Source organism: Haplochromis burtoni, unplaced genomic scaffold (genome assembly GCF_018398535.1).
Source record: "Haplochromis burtoni strain Fernald_Lab_line unplaced genomic scaffold, NCSU_Asbu1 Contig_548, whole genome shotgun sequence".
In the NCBI taxonomy this organism is placed as follows: Eukaryota; Metazoa; Chordata; class Actinopteri; order Cichliformes; family Cichlidae; genus Haplochromis; species Haplochromis burtoni.
In genome coordinates, this window is record NW_024582909.1 from 18,891 (window position 1) to 39,293 (window position 20,403).

Consider the following 20,403-nt stretch of genomic DNA (forward strand, 5'->3'; position numbering starts at 1 on the left):
ATATAAAATACTTGTTTATTAAGGCCCTCTTAAAATAAATTTGCACAAGTAAAGACAGTGACAAAATTTTTTAGAGAACTGAAATATCAATTGACTGTATATTCAAAACACTAGCATTTTTCTACAATATTACAACTTTGAAATGGCACCGAATAGTAGGAAGGACATGGCAACCTGCTAGTGATCAAAGAAATCAGAACTCAGAACAGCGCTATATATGTCTTTTTAATCAACTTCACACTACCATAAACCTCCAGCAACCAACTGGGAGAGTAATATACACTGTTCCCTATTGTCCTCCAGTTACATGAGCTTAGAGTCTGGTTGGCTTAAATTGATGTCACTTAAACACAACACAGAGATGTTCTGGACATAAAGTTAAAGTGGTTGTTCCTTCACATTCTTTTAATGGCTTGAGTTCATTTTGTAAGGGTTTGGACTCCTTTGAACACAGGAAGCAAAAGAAGTACCTTTTTGTATTGGTGCCCTTTTATAACTATGGGCCCTATTGGCTGATGGAGTTAATGGTTAACTCGTGTTTTTTTTCATTAAAATTTCTTTTAGATTAATCTTTAAAATGACTGTAAATTTATTTATGTATTTATTATTTGTAAAATTATGTTCACACATAAGGTGTGTTCAGATGTGTTACCATACTCAGATGTTTGGGTGACAGCAAATTATTTACCCAGGCGATAATAAATTTGATGTTTTGTTTTGTTTTGAATAATGCTTTTCATTTTTTAATAATGAAAAGCATCAAATTGTCTAATTGAAATATTTTAAACGGCAAATATTTCATCTTTTCATCCTTATGATTTTTTCTAAATGATCAACTAGCTTCACTTGTGTTTTGGATTCAGAAATAATCAAATTGATAGTGATCTCTGTCTTCAAATAAAAATAAAACAGGAAAAAATTCTGCTTAAGCTTTAAACGTTTGTGTCGGTAAGTGACTATTGTACATTGGTGTTCTGAGAGAAGACGGTGCCTCTCTGTTCTCTTAAATTTCTTTTGATATCAGCAGGCTAAATATAGCTCGCAGCACCCCTCCCCCTCCTTGACGAGGTATCAGAGCCAAGAGAGCAGTCAGTGATAGGCTAACATTTTGATGTGCACAGTGACACACACACACACAGATTAAAGTGAGTTGCTCAGAGTGGGACGGCACTGTCTTTGTGCACAGAGTACGGGCTACAGTGATGATAAATTGCTGCTGTTTGCGGCACCAAATGAGATTTGAGTATTCGTCTTTTTCTGTGCGTCTCAGGGCTGCCACTGGAGGATGGTGGGGGTACTCCGATGAACCTCCTCAAGTGCATGAAACCCTCCTTGCCTCCACAAAGGTATCCACACACTCACACAAGTGTGACCATAAGCTCAGTGTCCTCAGGTGAATCATGTGACCCTTCACCTGCTAAGCCAAGCAAGAATGAGTCTTGCATTACTAGGCAAGCCACCACAAGTTATAATGGAATGAAATTTTTCCCATTAGTTGTTCACTTATTTAATATGATTTAAATATACAAATTGGTTTTTTCATTAAAATTTTCAAATTATTTTTATGTATGTTTGAAGTGTTCTTAAAACTACTCTTTCCACATCATATCTTCTAAAATTAAAATATGAATAACTTAAATAACTTTCATTTTCAAGCAAACGTCCCAAGCATTTCAAGGCTCAAATAGACTAAATCAGTTTTCTTTGGATTTTGGAGAGCAATCCTGCAGTAAGCTTTTTAAAGGTCTTACACCAGATTTGTCTATAACTGATTGGTTGTCTGTGATACCTACACTACGCCTGGTACAATAAAAGAAATAGTTATGTTTTTCAGAATTTTGAAAGTATGGTTTATTGTGAAATTCCCAATATAAAATCTTTCTTTTATGGCTTTATGCCTCAAAGGGGCATTGTCATCTCCAGTTTCATCAGTGCCGTCTCACTTGATGGGGAAGATGTTTTTTTTGAGACACAGGTTCAGAGGGAGAGTGAAGTCAGCCCTGCACGACTTGTAGTGTCAAGCGATAGGAGTGTGCACTGCGTGTGTTAGCTATTCTGACCAGTATCAACCCTTCTTCATTCTGTCTCCTCGTGCACTCCATGGTCACATTTTGCTGTTTTTATGCAGACAAATTCATAACACATATGAAATTATGATAATTTTTATTATGAACTATTAATTTAACAAAGTTCCTAAACATTACATGTTAAGCAGTCATTCGTAAGCAGAGTCTGTTTTGTGCTGGCTATAGCTGATGTTCCCCTGCAGGCCTTTCCTCATGCAGTCATGGAAAATCAGAGGAAGAGAAGTCCAATTGCAGAACCATGCTGGCAAATATAAATCAATGCAGATGGATAGAGAATGGATAGAGAATCTTTTGACTATAGACATGCTCAGTAAGTGTATGTGCTGCACCTCCGACCAGGAAGAAAAGTTGGATGCATGGATCTGTAAATAATAAAGGAAAAAAAAGAAGCAGATAACTGAATTCCCTCCAGTTTGATCTATTAAAGGGAATCCAGAGTGTTTTCTGTTCAGTCTTTTTGGATGCATCTGGATTCGCTTAAGCCGAAACAGTCTTAATTGAGTGCAGCCATACAGCCTGATGACTGCTGTTTCACTACAGAAAGAAGTGGAAGAAATGTGTAGGCAGCTCAACAACAAGCAGTAATGGTTAAAAAGGGGGAAAATGGGGAAAAAAGTTACAGAAACATATTGAATCTGATTATTAAGTGAACAAATGCCAGATTAAACTTCTATGTCTTTACCAAAATATGGAAGAGTAATTTAAAAATATTAAAAATAAAACATCCATAATGGTGTTGAAGGTTTCAGTGTCAGTAAGCCTTTAAATATTGTGCTCTGAGACCGGTGCTGTCCTTTCCAGTAAATGGTTTGCAAGGAGGAAGCAGAAACCTTAACTGTGAGATAAATAAACCATGTTATGGTTCATCATTAGCTCGCCAAAGTAAAAGGTGCAATGATTACCTTTTACTCATGTCCTTGTGCTACAGCAGTAAAATGAGCTGTAATAAGGTCTGTTTTCATCATCTATTTTCGTTAGGAAATAATAAAGTTATGTCTGATATTCTGACATTTAATGTTATTGATATCTAGATGAAAGCTCTCTCTGCCTCTGCTGAACCTCCACAACTATCCCAGTAACTCGTATTCATATCCTCCTGCAGCACTGGCGGCTCCTTCATAAATGAGCCAGTCTCCTGGCAACCAGGCACCAATCAGCACGCAGGATCTCTCTCTGTAGTAACCACTGTGTGGGGTGTGACCAATCACACACACAATCAGGTAACACATGACTTGGTATCCTGGGTATCCTGGGACATTGTTCTCCTCCTGTTGGCTGTAACTATACAAAAGACTAATTTCAGAAGTATATACAAAGCCTGGGTTTAATTCAGAGTATAAAATCAAGGGCTGCTATTCTGACTGAGACTCTAGAAGTGAAATATTTCCCTTTACTAAAAGGGCTAGATTTTGTAAGAGGTACTTGTGCATATTCAGTTTGTTAACTAAAATAGATGGCAGTCAGGCAATCCCCTGTTTGGAAGCTTATTGTAGTGGATGGGGTCAGCAGCGAAACGGATGTCAGCCCCTCCAAAAAGAGGAAAAATCTGGTGTAAGTGCACACTGTGTATGAGATTTTCAGCCCTGTTCAACAGGGGACTAAAATAATTGTATTACTCTCCTTAAAGCCACCAGAATCACTTGACGAAAACAGTAATTTTGCCTTGCACGATATGAGAGCTGCTCGAGCACCAGTGTTTCAGTGTGTTGCTCGGTATTTTTCATCATGATTGTTTTTTTGTTTTGTTTTGTTTTTTCATGAATGTCCTGTAATCTACTATTAGAAAAGTAAAGATTAGAAAACAATAAAGTCATCAATGTGCTAGCTGCTTTTCTCTGAAAGACTTTTACTTTCAGGACACTGATATGGCTGAAGTTGAGCTGCTCTCAACGGTTACATCCACATTTCATTGTTAAATGTCCTATTCCTAACCTACAGTGCTGTTATAACTTTCACAAATACTGTTTCGTCCCAAAGACCAAAACATGTTTGAGTCTACTTAGAAGTACATGTGTAAAAAAATTACTTAATTATTTTAAAATAAACTGTCTCTCTTTAACTTTCAGTTTGAGTGTTAAGAGTTAACCTAGGAAGCCCACACTTTGGTCTAATGAATGTCTCCCACCACCTTGTCTGCCTTCATATCTTCACATCACTTTATGGTTTATATGACTGTTTGGGGTGAAATTATTCCTCCTATTCGTATGTAGGTGTTTGGTGCACCCATGGGCCCTGGCGATAGCTCTGGCAGTCACATGATGCCCGGTGGTAGCCCTGGTATGGGTCCTGGGATGGGCTCCCAGTTCATAGGTCAGCAGTCATATGGAGATCCTGTCTCGAAAGGTTATGGCCAGCCAGTCATGTATGGACGTCCCAGCACTGCTTACAACCCAGCCTCCGCCTACAGTGGAAGGTATGCTATCCTATTGTTCTGATTATTGGCCAGTCTAGTTGGTGCTGTGAAACAACATTTTTTTTTATGCTCAGAGAAAAGGCAACGAGAAACTACTAGTTGTAGTAAATTATGATCACCAGTTAATAGGTTAATATGCTTTTTCATGTCAAGTTAAAAGACATTGTAGATCCTTCAACACCAATTATTAAAAAGATGTAAGTGAATGTATGTATGCATACATTTTACCTTGAACGTCATTAAAGATATATGCTGTACAGTCATTCCACCCTGGAAAATGAACATTCAAAGAAATCATGTGTATTTTAGTACTGACTATTTACACAGGCACAACTCCCCTAGCTTGCTGACTACATCCCATAGAGATGGTTTTATACTGTCCGACTACCAATATCACCGTAAGCAACTGAACTCATCTTTATCATTGCCAAAGTAACCTTAGAAACAGTTGAAGAAGTAGGCTGGAAGCCAACATCAGTTAACACTGGAATGATGATAGTTGATCTAACTGTGGTACAGAAGGTCATCATGAGAGATAGGTCCTGCATTTAGTAACCTTTTACATAACCTCAGTAAATATTTCTTGCCCACAGTTGCTAAACAACTGCAAACAGCTATGCAGCCCACCACATTTCTTTCTTTCCATTTCTGTTTTGTTTTGATTCCCTGCTATAGCTTTTTCTGCCTCAGGCTCTTCACATATCCGATGGAAGAGGGTGATCTCCCAAATCAGAACCATATCAAATATAAATATCTTGTTTTGACTCTAGTGGTTAGGACTGAAATGCTTTTTTTAATTACATGCATGTAATGTAATATGGTTGCTCTCACCCACGACTCTGACTCATGCTAGTGACAAAACGTCACATAGTTATGTGTAGTTTACTAATCCCACTCATCTCCCAGTTTTCCTTTCTCTCCCCACAGTTACTCTGGAAACAGTGGAGGTGCCGGTCTAGGCGTTCGTCCACCCTCAGATTTCACTCAGGCTGCTGCTGCTGCTGTTGCTGCCGCCGCTGCCACAGCAACTGCCACTGCTACAGCGACTGTTGCAGCAATACAGGAAAAACAGAACCAGGAGCTGAGCTATGGCCAGGTAAAGGTCTCTGAGAAAAATATGTGCATCTCTTTGTGTTAGGGGAGGCATGCAAGAAGAGAAAAGGGAGAAGCTGCACATAGCTTTCATGGTTCAGGTGCAATCATTTGATGTAATTAGCTGATTTTAATTTTCCATAAATGATAGTGAGTTGAACATCTGAACTCTGCGTTGGATGTTACCAGATGTTTCTGGTAGTTGCAGCTCTAGTTTCAACTTGTTCGTGTTGATCCTGATTGCCAAATTTTTGACTTAGATAATTTTAGCATCCAAGGTTGGACCTGTTACATGTCCCACTCTCTGCCTATAATTTCCTCTGAAGTTGTTAATGAAGGCACAAAGAGAGCAGCAGGCAGTGATCATGTGCATCCTCTTTTAGCTTAGACAGACATACATGTCAATCAAGTATTTGCAATAAATGGCAATAAGTCTTTAACATCACTGTGGAGGAATTTTGGCTCACTCTTCCTTGCAGAATTGTTTTAATTTACCTACTGTGGTGTGTTTTTGAAACATTCAGATGTTGACTTGTGTATTTAAGATACGTCTGGTGCATGACTCAAGTGTGTTTGAGCTTCAGGATTTTCTGGTAGAGAGCAGAATTCATGATCATGAAGTCGTGCAGATCCTGAAGCAGTAAAGCAGTCACAGAGAATCACACTACCACCATCATGTTTGACTGTTGGTATGATGTACTTTTTCTGAAATACTGTTTCATGCTGAATGTAATGGGTTGTAAGTCTTCAGAAAAGTTCTGCTTTTGTCTTGGCAATCCACAGAATATTTTCCCCAAATTTCAGGGAACAACGAAGATAGTTTTTTTTTTTTTTTTTTTGGCAAATGTGAGATGAACCTGACAGTTCTTTTTAGTCAGCAGTGATTTTTACATTGAAACTCTGAGCAAAAATTGCAATCCGTTAATATTTTGTCATTGTTGAATCATCATACCTAACTGAGGCCTGCAGTTTTTTAGATGTTGTTCTGGGTTCTTATGAGACTTGTGTGACTTCTTAATTACACTTGGAGTAATTTTGATAGGCTGAGCAATACTGAGCTTATTTTCCTTAAAAAATACACTTTAAATAAAAAAAATGCTATTTTTATTTACTTGGGTTATCTTTGTCTAATATTAAACACTGTTTGATAATCTGAAAAATGTACTGTATCTGAAAGTGTGACAAATATGGAAAAAACCCCAAAACAAAACATCAGGAAGGGGTCTTTTGATCCACAGCACTATATTGATATTGATTAGACTTAAGTTAAATGGGATTCCCATTTTAAGTTACAGGTTGTATTTATTTCAACTACCAAAACTGCGACTGGGCAAAAGTAACTTTCACAGCTCTGAGTTGCTTAATAAATGCAGACCCTGACTCGCTGTGACTGAACTCTGTGAACCGTCAATGCTGTGGAAAAGATCCAGTTAACTTTATAACATTTTTGTTTTTTTCTCCTTTCCTTTTCAGTTGGGCGGAACATCCTCTTACAGCACCCAATTCCTATCTCATGCGGGCCCCCGTGGCCCTCCAGGGATGAACCCTGGCGGGATGATCTCTTCAAGGTCTGGACTTCCACCTTCCACCGGAGGCTTGTATCCTTCTCACCCTGCGCATATTCAGAGGATTCCACATCAAGGAGGCTATCCAGGCGGACAACAAGGACTCAAACGGCCTTTCCATTCCGAGGTCTGTGATCCCACCAAATGTTTGCTCAAACTCAAACTATATTATAGTATATTGTCCTCCATCCATCTATTTTTTTCTGTATATGTTTATCAGGGACTTGGGGTAGGGTGGGGTAGCTACCATATTCTAGCTACCATAGGGCAAGGGTCAGGGTACACCCTGGATTGATCGCCAATCCATCACAGGGCTAACAAAGAGACAACCATTTGCACTCACATTAACACCTGTGGGCAATTTATAGTCACCAGTTAAAAACATCATTTCACTTCCTATCCCCACTAATTGTCTTTGGACCGTGGGAGGAAGCCAAAGTACCCGGAGAGAACCCACGAAATCATTAGGAGAACATGCAAACTCCACAAAGAAAGGCCCTGGTCAGATGGTGGAGTCAAAATCAGGACCTCCTGTTAGGCAACAGTGCTAACTACCTCTCATCTGCCCTATTTTGGTTTATTCAAAAGGCAGAAAGAATTAGATACTTACTTGATAACTCATGCAATATCATACTTTCCCATTTAAATTATGGATTAAACAGCTCTAATTCCATTTTACCGTCTCTGTCTTTTTCCAGGGTTTTTCTGGACCACAGTATGGCTCTGGTGGGATGTCAGGGTACACTAACCAGCCTCTGCAATACCCCTCTGGTTCGCAGCAGAGATGTGCCACCTCACCCTCTTACCTCTCCAGCCGGATGCCTCACATGGGACACTACTCTGCTGGATCACACAATCCAGCACAGTTTTCCCCTGGAGCTGGACAGCCCAATCCTCCTCAGTATTATAAGGTGACCACAAAACAGAGCCAAGCAGCTTTGGGATGTTTGAGATTAACATAATTTTTAAGGATATTTGACTATCTTATAAATTCCTAAATAAAACTTGTAATGTACAGAATAAAAGCAGATGCTGAAACTATTTCACCTGGCACAACTATATCTAGAATGTTGGTTATTGGCTGGTAGTTAGATGGTGCCAGAACCTTCTAGGGGGGGGGTCCTTGGGAATCAGAACTGTCTGGTTTTCAGTTAGCCTGGGTCTCTCTCATCAACTAGCAGGTGGTTCATTTGTACTGCCAGATGCTCATGGATCGCAGTCAGCTTCTTCAGCCAGTAGGCTGAATCATGTTGGGGCCTGGTGTTGTCCAGTGCTTCATACTGGAGACCCTTTCTTGAATGTCTGCCATTGTAATGGTTACTGAAACCTGCTCGGGGAGGTTGCTGTGGTCTGCTCTTAGATCCACTAGCTAGCTAGCCGGTGATACATACTAGGGCTGCCACGATTAGTCGACTAGTCACGATTACGTCGACTATTAAAATTGCAGACGACTAATTTAATAGTCGAGGCGTCGTTTGAAGCTTTGTAAAATCCCGAAAGACGCAGGAATAAGTACGGTAGTAGTATTTAAGAGTGTAATAACGGACCGAAACAGAAGATGGCAGCACTGCATGTACAGGATGCCAGCTGCCGATTAAACCCCGAAGAAGAAGAAGCAGAAGCAGTAGGGGTGGGTTTTGATGTCAGTTTATCATTAAAATCTATTCTAGCTTGATAACTTGATATCGATTCATAAAATCCTGAATCGATTTTTAAATATAAATTATTTTGCCAAAACGCCAGAATTTCAGGTTAAACCTCACAAATTTCAACAACCACCAAACAGCTAAAACAATAAATGAGAGCAGGTACACGGATTCTGCACAAAGACGTAAACACAAATCGCGGACCCGCTGACGCATCAGAATCAGCGAGATGTCGCCTTTCTCACCCGACGGCACGGACACAGTCGGGATGAAAGCCGACAGCTCACTGATTCTAATGTTTCGGCGGGTCCATGCTTTGTGTTTACGTCCTTTTTGCGCTAGATTCTGAAGCTGCTGAATGTTTTTATAAAATCGTTTTTCTGTGTTTTATCCTCAGCTACTTTGACACAAAGGCATCTGTGATGCTTACACCTTTGATAACGTCTTGCAAGCGTCAGCTTTCTTTTTATATATATATAAAAGTATGGAAATGTACTGATGCATGATCTGAATTATAATATTTCTGACTGTCTGAGGCAAAATTTCCCCGAATCAAATTGAATCGAATCGTGGATTGAATCGATTCGGGACTTTGTCTATCGGAATCGATTCTAGAAATCAGTGACGATACCCAGCCCTAGACGCAGAAGCAGTTATGTTACAGCGATGCGGTGAAGCCTGTCCAAATTCGAAGGCTCCCCAAAACACGGCCAAAAATGCGTCCTTCATTTCCCCAGATTTGAAGGATGGGTCCGGTGTATCCTTCGTGGCCCAACCCATCTCAGAATTCATAGCACAGCCCAGCCAATTCCAGTTTGCAACAATGCTACTTAGTTTTAATATTACTCTTATTACTCTTTCTGGGTCACAAAATAAATGATAGCTAGAGGGTTGAAGGTTCACTAGAGCCGGCGAGAACAGCGAACTCCCGGCACATCATTTTGAAACCCCCCGCCGTTTTACTCTACTCAGGTTGAACATGATGTATAAGTCACTCAGATAATTTAAAAATGTTATTGTTTGGCGTGTTTTATTTGTTCCTGAGTAAATTGGTTTGGCTGAGATTAAAGATATAGTTTTTAAACAGCTGAATAAATGTCAAACAGAAGTGTGAAATGGTAGAGAATTTACTCCAGTGTCCTGTTACTAGTCGACTATCAAAATAATTGTTTGTGACTGCCCTAGTACATACAATGCATGGTATGGTTTCTCTTGCTCCTCTTTCTTGGGTTTCTGCTCACTGAGCACGTGGTCGGTTATAGCCATCTTCCTGATGTACTCGTGGATGTCTGTTGTCTTATCCTGGACTGTGGTACTGACACTCACTATGCCCTGGTCTCCTTCCTTCCGCTTAGTGTACAGTCTCAGGGTGCTGGACTGGGGTGAAACCCTCCATGCATGGTCAGGAGCTTTCTCGTCTTGATGTCAGTGGCTTCTATCTCCTCTTTTGGCCAGCTTATTATCTCAACAGGGTACCTGATCACGGGCAGCAGGTAGATGTTGATAGCCCAGATCTTGTTCATACCGTTCAGCTATCTCCTCAGGATTTCTCTGACCACCTGTGTAGTTGGTGGTTGCAGCTTTCATAGCGGCCTGTATGTGGTGTCCATTTACCTGTGGGATTTCCAGATATTTGTAGCTGTCTTTAGTGTCTGCAATTTAGTGTCTGCAATTTTGCCTGCAGTACGATCCCCTCAGTTCTGACTACCTTCCCTCTCTTTGTTACCATGTGACTACACTTCTCCAGTCCTAATGACATTCCATTGTCCTTCAGTCCAGGTGTGGGGCATCAAGTCATAGGTCTTGTAGTCACAGGTTGGTCAGTCTGGTCTTGCAGTCTAGGGCGAGTGCTTTATCTACTTGAACCAATTTATTTATTTTTTACAAAACAGAAATGAGAGGACAATTGAAACCACTTGGCTGTTTTTGTTAAAATAACTAACTGAAGTTTATTGAGTTATAAAGATGAACTATTTATAGTCTAGTTTTGCCTCTATATAACACCAAAGTGGATTTTAAACAAAATTGAAGGTACAAGCATCCAAGCCTGACACCCTGGCACATGTTCAGGAGGGTCCTGGTCAAGCCGAGCTACAGCTCCTGCGTGCTGTGAGTAAGCAGATTCACGCGATTATGCGTTTTTCCTGTTGCCACTTGTGTTGCCCTTTAATATCATCACAGTCTTTAACTGCACTAACCAAATATCATGTTGAGCAGATGAAATCCCTTGAAGGAGGGACTTGCCTCCATTTGCCTGAGATTGGTAACAAATATACAAAATTTGCAGCCAAAATTTCACTTTAAATTTTAAAATTTAAAACCCACTTCCTGTTGGGTTTGGGCTATAGTTCCAAGAGACTTTTTTCTACAGCTTGAGACATTACATCAGGGTTAATGGTAAATGGACTGGTTCTTATATAGCGCTTTTCTACTCTGTCTGAGCACTCAAAGCGCTTTATACAACTAATTCATTCACCCAATCACACCCATTCACGCAAGCACTTCTAAGCTTAAGTGCTAAGTATCTAACATTCATACACATTCACACTCCGATGGATGCATCGGAGAGCAACATGGGGTTAGTATCTTGCCCAAGGATATTTGGCATGCAGACTGGAGCAGCCTGGGATTAAACCACTAGTGGCTGATCTGCTCTGCCACCTGAGCTACAGCCACCCCAGGGTGTGCCATTAAATAACAGTGTTCACACTGAAGTGTCATCAAGGTCTGATGTTTATTTGGATTTGACGTGAATCTGGTGAACCAGTATTTCAAAGTATATTACATGACTTTTCCTGTTCCCACTAGGTGGCACTCCAACTTTTGCTGAGATTTGACATATCAATGTGTTCATTTCTGGACTCTCATGACCCCCGAGAAGCTTAGGAGAGACAGTGTTATGTTGGACAATGTGTCTTTGAGTTACAGCAGTTTCGTGCTTTATGGCAAAACATTTAAATTTGCCAAGTTGAAATGATAAAAGTGGTGCCAAAATTTGTTATCTTCGATTCAAAATGGTAGACTTCCTGTTGGGTTTAGGGTATCACTCCTAGAGGATTTTTTGTGTGTCTACAGATGCTACATGTCTGCCAAATTTCATATATGTACATGAAATACAGCATGTGGGCTCATTTCTTTGCAATTTTTTAGGGGTCACTACAGAGTCCCAAAACCAGTAAAATACAGACATTTTCACCAGTTTTGATGCATGTGCAAAATTGAATTCGTTTTTGAGTATGTTTAGGCCTTTAAATATTCTATTCGTTTCACAGAGTAGATAGAGTAGGGCCTTCACAATTTTGTGCTTGGACCCTAATAATTAATACAATGTGAGTGAAGTGCAGACTCTCACCTTTCATCCAAAGGGTTTAACAAAAGAATTGCATTAATTGCAGATGTGTTTTCTCCACATCTTTGTGTCGACATACCTGGGTACTCAATGTCATGTTTGGTTTCTGTGGTCTTCAGTCAGAGCCTTTCAATGGTCAGGGCAGCATGGCAACTGGAGGACCAGGAGGATACAATGCCTTCACACAGGCTGCAGTGAACGGGGTAAGTACTCCATGCACTCACCCCATGCTGTCAACACTGAACACCTAAGCTCAGTTTCTCTTAGTTTTGTTATACTAAAATTCTATGGCTTCCTATATTTTATGAAGATTTTAATATCTAAAAATTAGAAGTTTAAGTATTTTTTAATGTTTGAATTTAATTCATGCTGTTTTTGATTCATTCTACTTAGAAGTCGTGATGTTTGGTTGCAGGACTGTGTGAAGATTGTAAAGCAGAAGCTAGTTTTCTACTGCTTACAGTATCTAATGTTCATCATGGGGCATCATATAATTTGATAAGAATTTAGTAATTTTAATTCCATTATCGATATCACTTTTAGATTTGATTCCTTGTCAGTTCGCATTAGGTTCTCACCAACTCTGATTTAAGAACAACATATGAAAGTCATTACAGTCGTGCAATTATTTGCATGCTGTCAAATTTTTGTGCGTGATGGAGATGTTGCCCCTGTTTGTTATGATCGATGTTGGGGTTGTTACTCCAAAGATTTATTACACATATTACAAAGAGAAATTTTTTTAAGTTATGCAGTAGTTAGTTAATTACACACTGAAGAAAGTAATTTGTGTCACTACTCGTTACATTACTTTCATGGTTCTCTGTAAAATTATCTGAAAATCACAGTCTCATAATTACCATTTAACAATATGAATCTATAGTCCCACACACTAACACAAATCCCTATCCTAATGAGGACACACATGATTTTTCTCTCAGTATTTACACAAGCTAACAATATAAAGTAAAGAAGAAAACCAGTACAAAGAGACTTCAAAGCAATCACCGCAGCGATTCTACTGTAGAAACATGAACAGGTAGAAAGGTATTCAGGCTGCAGCCTGACTGCTCATGCTTTTGTCTGGCTGCTGAGGTTAGAATTCAGTCAGCTTTAATATTACTCAGGGTTCTTGACTAGCTTAGCATTAGCATGCTGTCTTTACAGGTACTTACAAAGAGCCGAAGTTCTGTTCTGAAGTGTAATGCAGTTATTTCTGTCCTGGATGCTTTTTGAACTTTTCTAATGCACTTAAGTTAAAGTACTTAAATTAAAGAACAACATGTGCTTAAATTAGATAGGGTTGTGCATGTAGAGAGGATCGATTTAATCCATTTAGTAATAAGGTTGTAACATGACAAAATGTGGAACAAGTCAAGTGCCGAAAATACTTTTTAGTTAGGTTTGATGCTCTAAATATTCCTCATCCTCGTCTCTCAGCCAGTTCGGGGTGGGGTGCTTCCTGGGTATCCCACCTCACCAATGGGAGGGAATCCTACCCCTCCAATGACACCGGGGACCTCCATACCTCCCTACCTTTCTCCAGGCCAGGAAACCAAACCCCCCTACCTTACAACAGAAACCAAAGCCAACATCAACACCCAGCAGCCCGTTACAGGTGAGACTCAGCTGCCACAGAGTAAGTACACTGCTAAAGATGATATACAGATGAAGTTTGACTGGAAATAACAAATTACTTGAATTTAGGCTCTGTAGCATTTCCTTAATCTTGTGATGAATGGCACTGAAAACTTGCCTCTACCTCAGCTCTCACAGTGTTAATAACAGAGTAGAAGAATAATTAACAATTGAGAAAACAAACAAACATCAAAATGTTTAATTAAAAATTGATTGAGTCATAAACATTGTATCCACAAAAGAACAACTGATCACAAAAAAATGTAAATGAGAACGCGTGCAGGTCAGAGGTTTTTAGTATTCATCTAAAAAGGTACAGTTACTTTTGTTTCCTTTCAGACTCCTCTCAGGATAAAATTAGGCATAAACAAAAGTGTCTGTTTTATTTGAAAAAATGGGATCACAACCTCGTGCCTCAGTTGTCTGTCAAGGCACCAGATAGACCTTGAATTCACTGATGCATCAGAAACTGCAACTTTTCATTCAAGGTAACCCCAGTGACGACCTGCGTCTGACTTTCCCTGTACGAGATGGTGTAGTATTGGAGCCTTTCAGACTGGAGCACAACCTGGCTGTCAGCAACCACGCCTTCCATCTGCGAGACTCTGTCTACAAAACACTAATGATGAGGTATAAAGACTGACACTGCAGTCACATGACGAGAGCAGAACAAAGTGAGAAACAGTGTTTGGAACAGTTTGAAGCCTGAGCTTTGGCTTACATAGATTACTTGTGCATACACTGACCACGTTTAATATCATCCACCATTGGACCAGGATATGACAGAAAAGAAAAAAATGTTATAGGTTCTTTTTGAAAATATTTGAGGGACACTGTGCTTGACTGTGGTGTGATATGTAAATAAATTGCTCTCTTCCTGAGCAATTTAAAACGGCAGAAAGAAAACAAATGAAGAATGTCTGACAACCCCACCCAGTCTTTTCCCCTGACAGCTGTTTTGTGTCTCCCTCCACAGGCCAGATTTAGAGCTGCAGTTTAAGTGTTACCACCACGAAGACAGACAAATGAACACTAACTGGCCTGCCTCTGTGCAAGTAAGCATCCATATCTGTTATATATTTGTGGACGTCAATATACACACGTATGTACGTTTGGCTTTTTGTATGGACATTTATTATCAGTGCATTCATATGTCTGTTATTCATAGGTTTAACGATTAGACTAAGCACTAAACTCTGACCCTAAATCGAATTGTTACTTTAAACCTGAAGCCAAGTCTGAACCCTTAAAGAGGCATTTGAATGGATATGAAAGGGGAAACTTTGACTTTGAATTAAAAAATGTCATCACATTGATGGTCTAAAACTCAGTGGTCTATAATAGAGATAGCTGAGATAGCTGGATATGTTTTGTATTTATTGGTTTGGTTTCCTGTGACTAATTATAAACAGTTCTTGAGATAACATTTTGAAGAGGTAACTGTCCCCACATTTCAACTTTAATTACCACCTTTAGAAGGGATGTTCTAAAGGTGGTAATTAATTTGCCAGGATTTTGTTGACGTTTTCTCTTCTTCTCTCTTCTTCATTTTCATCAGGTCAGTGTTAATGCAACTCCTCTGTCCATTGAAAGAGGTGACAACAAAACCTCCCACAAGCCCTTGTATCTAAAGCAAGTGTGTCAGCCAGGGCGCAACACTGTACAGATCACAGTGACAGCATGCTGCTGTGTAAGTTCCTCGATGTGACTGTTTCCTGACTCGGTCACAGAAATGCAGAAAATTTAGTACAGTACGTTACATTGAACTAATGAATTAACCTCATTTTGTACTCCTGTTTGCCCCTCATGTCTCTTTGTCCCCAGTCCCACCTGTTTGTGCTACAGTTGGTGCACCGGCCATCTGTCAGGTCTGTTCTGCAGGGTCTGATGAAGAAGAGACTGCTGCCAGCCGAGCACTGCATTACAAAGAGTGAGTTATCAACCTCATCAGTTATAGCAGGGCCCACTGGTTTCCACTTAACACTTTGCCATGCTATGCATTCATTCAGTGAATTAGAAAGCCCTGTACAACTTGGTATAGTGTGTATGTGTATTTGTATTTTATGCAATACTAGCTGTGAGGTCGCATATTGATTACCAAGGTTCTGTGACTAAGCCTCGAGTTGAACAGTTTTGGTAAATGGACTAGTTTTTATATAGCGCTTTTCTACCCTATCTGAGCACTCAAAGCACTTTATACAAGTAATTCATTCACCCAATCACACAAGCACTTTTTCTAAGCTGTTAGTGCCTATCTAACATTAATACACATTCACACTACGATGGATGCATTAGAGAGCAACATGGGGTTAGTAAGGATAATCGAACCACCAACCTTCCAATCAGTAGATGACCTGCTCTACCGCCTGAGCTGCAGCCACCCCAGTTTTACCATAGCCACCTTGGTTTTTTTAAAAGTATGCAGGATATGTGAGGAAATAGATTTGAAAAGCAGAGAGACAATAAACACTTATAGTCTAGAGATATGATAATGCTAATCATTGGACACGATAGTTTATGAACCGAATTCCTTATTGTATTCAGTATTGGTGAAAAGTAGCAACTGGCAAATGGACTGGTACTTGCATAGCACTACTGAGTACTCAAAGCACTTTGTACAACATGTCTCATTCAACATTCATACAAGCACTTTTTTCTGTCTAAGTGCTTTCTATCTAACATTCATACTCTGGTGGATGCATCAAATAGCAGCTTTGGGATTAGCAGCTTCCCCAAGGATATCCGGCATGCAAACTAGCATAGTCAGGGATCGAACCACAAAGCATTCGATTAGTAAATGACCCATTCTACCTTCTAAGTTACAGAGAATACAGAATGAAGAATGAAGGAGCTAACTTTGTAGACTTCCAGTTGTGAAAAATAAAATTCACCATTGAAAGAAAACTGATTTGGGGATTTATTGAAAGAAACTTTGCAAGGGGATCAGTACAGGACAAACAGTCTTCACACCAGCATTGATACAGAAAAATCTTTGTCTATTTCGGCTGTAGAGTTTTCTCCTCAAAGGAGTACTAGGAGCACTCGGGTAGTCATCTTTTTCTTTTTTATGGTCATTTTGTTTCAGTAAAAAGAAACTTCAGCAGTGGCACCATTCCTGGAACCCCTGGTCTGAATGGGGAGGATGGAGTGGAGCAGACGGCTATTAAAGTTTCTCTCAAATGCCCCATCACATTCAAACGAATCCAGCTGCCAGCCAGAGGCCATGACTGCAGGCACATACAGGTAAGGTCATGTGTGCACTTATTACTTACACCTCCAGATAAATTCGGTGGAGTTCTTTCAACGTGGAAATCTTTGATCTTTTTTTATAGTGTTTCGATCTGGAGTCCTATTTGCAGCTAAACTGTGAAAGAGGGACCTGGCGATGCCCTGTTTGCAAGTAAGTGCATTAACAATGACTTGTTGCCCTTTTTTCATAATCAGTAATCAGCATAAAGTTTTCACCAGCTGTTTGCTCCTCTTGTTCACAGTAAAACAGCTTTGCTAGAAGGACTGGAGGTTGACCAATATATGCTTGGGATTCTTGTCTATATCCAAAAGTAAGTGTTGTTACTGTAAATAGTTACTTAACCAGTGGTATTTCCATACCACTGGGTCATGATACTCACCCCCCAAGCAGTCATGGCAGATGCTTGCTACTCCCCCAGCCTGGTTCTGCCAGAGCTTTCTTCCTGTTAAAAGGGAGTTTTTCCTTCCCACTGTCACCAAGTGCTTGCTCCAAGGTGGTAGTTTGATTGTTGGTGCTTTCTCTTTATGTCTCTACAGTCTTTACAATATAAAGTACCTGAGACGACTACCGTTGATATATACAAGTAAAATGACATTGAATTTAATTGATATACTCACTTCTGTACTGCTGTCATTTTTAACAAAAAATAAAGTAATTCTTTATTTGCCATAATCCTGAAAAATGATAAACTGCTATCTAAAGAGCTTGCCAATTTTCAGTTCACTACATTTTTGTGGTTAAAAAGAACAAGGTTCACAATAATGCTATATACACACACACACACACACACACACACACACACACACACACACACACACACACACACACACACACACACACACACACACCAAAAATGTTGAGTCACCTTTTATTTCTTTATATTTTGCTTCCAATTATTCTTTTAAAATCTTTTAAAGTTTTGCTTTTTCACATACTTTTTGCCCATTCTTTACTTGACCATTTTCAGAGGACTATTTTTTGTTTGGTGAACAACTTAGCTCTGACCTTTTGAATCATTCAAGCGTAAAAAAGGCACCCAACTCATGAAATGAACTAGTCTTGTTGCTACACATAACAGAAAACTAAGCCAAGAACCAGTTTTAAATAGTATTTTTAGGTACTTTAATAGCAGACCATTGCAAACACACTTAATTAGTTCACATTTTAGTTGAATTCATGAGAAATGACAAAGATAACATAGTTTGAAAGACATAAAATAGTTTTTTTCCCACCGACAATAGGATTCCAAAAGCACTATTAGCAGAAATAGCTATTATTGGTATTTCTTAACATGCTGTGTGGTGTGTCCTTAAAAAAACATGAGGAAACAGAACAAGTGGAGGACAACAAGTGATGGATCTATACAGGAGCATTAGTTTTCATTCATCACTCCAGTGTTGTTAATTGGGAATCATCAGATAGTTTGGGTTCTCTCTTTAATATTGGAAGCTCGTCATAATATAAAATGCCTTAAAATGACTGTTGCTGGGAACTGGTGCTATATAAGTAAAACTGCATTTAATGAATTATGGACACATGATATTAGAAATGGGCAGAATTTGATAAAAGCTCCACATTTTATTTATTTATTTTTATTATTTAATGTCCTCAATTTTCATGTCTCACCCTTCCCTCCCTTCCTCAGTTCAGACTATGAGGAGATCACTATAGACCCAGTATGTGGTTGGAGGCCGGTGCCTGTTAAACCTGACCTTCACATAAAAGAGGAGCCTGATGGACCAGTCCTCAAACGCTGTCGCACAGTCAGTCCAAGTCACATGGTCTTACCAAATGTGATGGAAATGATTGCTGCTCTGGGCCCAGCATCATCCCCCTACCAAAGTCTGAATGCAGGAGGCAGGAACACCCCAGAGTACAGTCGGCCAGGTATGAAAGAGGACTTTTTTTTGTTGTTGTTATAATTTGAAGAGAGGCGGTTATAATTAACATACATAAAATATAATGAGATTTTTTTGCTACAGTTTAAGTCTGATTCCATTTTATTCACATTCCCTAACCCACCTAACCTCCAAGATCAAAATGTAAAAAATAATTAATCTACATGAATATACAAATAAACATTTTTAATATAAAAAATGTCTTACAACTAGGTTTTAATAAAATTTTGAGATAAAAATAAGGTTGGAGATTGGTCTATAAGATGGATAGATGTAATTTTGGTTTAGTTACCTTTCCTATGTTTTTTGTATCCTGTGGTCATATTTGTATGTTAGAATCTGTCATCTTTTTCTGTATTTCTTGTTTTACTTTGTTCCATAGTTTGTGGAATTATTTTTCTCTCAAAAGTTGCATGTGACGAAAAACATAATCTGCAAAGCAAGTGTGCACTGGGATCTAGCAATTATAACTTTGACCACAATAGAGATGTATAAACCTGCCATCAAAAAGTTGCTCACTCTGCAGGAAACGCATGTAACTGCATACATGACTAGATTGGAGTGCTTCAAAATGTCCCTTAGAATTATGGTTTTTAAGATTTCTTCAGCATTAACGTAAACCAGTGACAGTTGTCGATTGTCGAGTTGTCCGATTACTTTTTTCAACTAACAAGTAAAGTAAGGGATTACTGTTACTGCATTACTAGAACGTGATTTTGTTTGTGAGAGTGTCTCATGACAATGACGTATGAACGTGCGGCGTCCGTGGCAGCAACAGACGTGTATTGATCAATAATGGATAATATGGACTGCGGAAGAGAGTACGACCATGCAGCGTTTAAAGCTTAGAAGTACTGACACTACTTTGAGTTTTATTCTGTAAAAAGTGACAAAAACATTAGCGTCCATTGTACACTAATAAAGTAACTAATTACTTTTTAAAAAGTAATCAGTAAAGTAATGGGATTACTTTCTTGGAGAAGTAATCCGTAATTAGTATCTAATTACGATTTTCAAGTAGCTTGACCAACACTGGTTGTCAGTATTTCCACTGCTGCACAGCAAACAGCAACTGTTGTTAAGAGCAAACTTTATTTTCGAAATTATAAACAGATACATTTTAAAACAACACTTATGTTGCTGCCATGGTGTAACTCTGTTTAATGCAATAACCTCCATTAAAGTGACCAGTCACTTTAGGACCCCTCTTCCTTTGGGCTCCGCATCCAGACAGTGAAAAGTCTGATTTGAGCGAGCAGCTTTTAGCGCAAAAGCTACCCACAAGAGTGTGTAAGCTGCTAAGCTCTATTCACGCAGGATGTTGAATTTGCACACATTACTAGGAGGCTGAGTAGCACTGGCGGCTGCCTGCATGTTTGATTTTAGTGTCACGGTTTCCTCATTAGATTTGTGTTATGCTTTTTTACATTTTTCCAGCCTTAATAAATGGCTCGTTTTCTACCTA

The 20,403-nt window shown here is 39.3% G+C and overlaps 1 protein-coding gene across 8 annotated transcripts in view; it reads left to right on the top strand.

Annotated features, from left to right (window-relative positions):
• LOC102306079 (zinc finger, MIZ-type containing 2) overlaps positions 1–20,403 on the top strand; it is a 35,506-nt gene that overhangs the window by 5,570 nt on the left and 9,533 nt on the right. For 3 of the 8 annotated variants that reach the window (XM_042214320.1, XM_005947915.3, XM_042214318.1), the window contains exons 2-17: positions 1,271–1,346; positions 3,190–3,307; positions 4,298–4,500; positions 5,428–5,596; positions 7,066–7,284; positions 7,856–8,068; positions 12,272–12,355; positions 13,593–13,770; positions 14,279–14,420; positions 14,767–14,845; positions 15,349–15,480; positions 15,615–15,720; positions 16,876–17,033; positions 17,123–17,190; positions 17,282–17,350; positions 18,686–18,927. In XM_042214320.1, the coding sequence (XP_042070254.1) occupies positions 1,303–1,346; positions 3,190–3,307; positions 4,298–4,500; positions 5,428–5,596; positions 7,066–7,284; positions 7,856–8,068; positions 12,272–12,355; positions 13,593–13,770; positions 14,279–14,420; positions 14,767–14,845; positions 15,349–15,480; positions 15,615–15,720; positions 16,876–17,033; positions 17,123–17,190; positions 17,282–17,350; positions 18,686–18,927 (2,224 nt within the window). In that variant the 5' untranslated portion in view covers positions 1,271–1,302. Of the gene's footprint in view, positions 1–26; positions 1,347–3,189; positions 3,308–4,297; positions 4,501–5,427; positions 5,597–7,065; positions 7,285–7,855; positions 8,069–12,271; positions 12,356–13,592; positions 13,771–14,278; positions 14,421–14,766; positions 14,846–15,348; positions 15,481–15,614; positions 15,721–16,875; positions 17,034–17,122; positions 17,191–17,281; positions 17,351–18,685; positions 18,928–20,403 lie in introns of those variants that run through there. The other 5 variants (XM_042214324.1, XM_042214323.1, XM_042214319.1 and 2 more) reach the window with 4 other exon arrangements.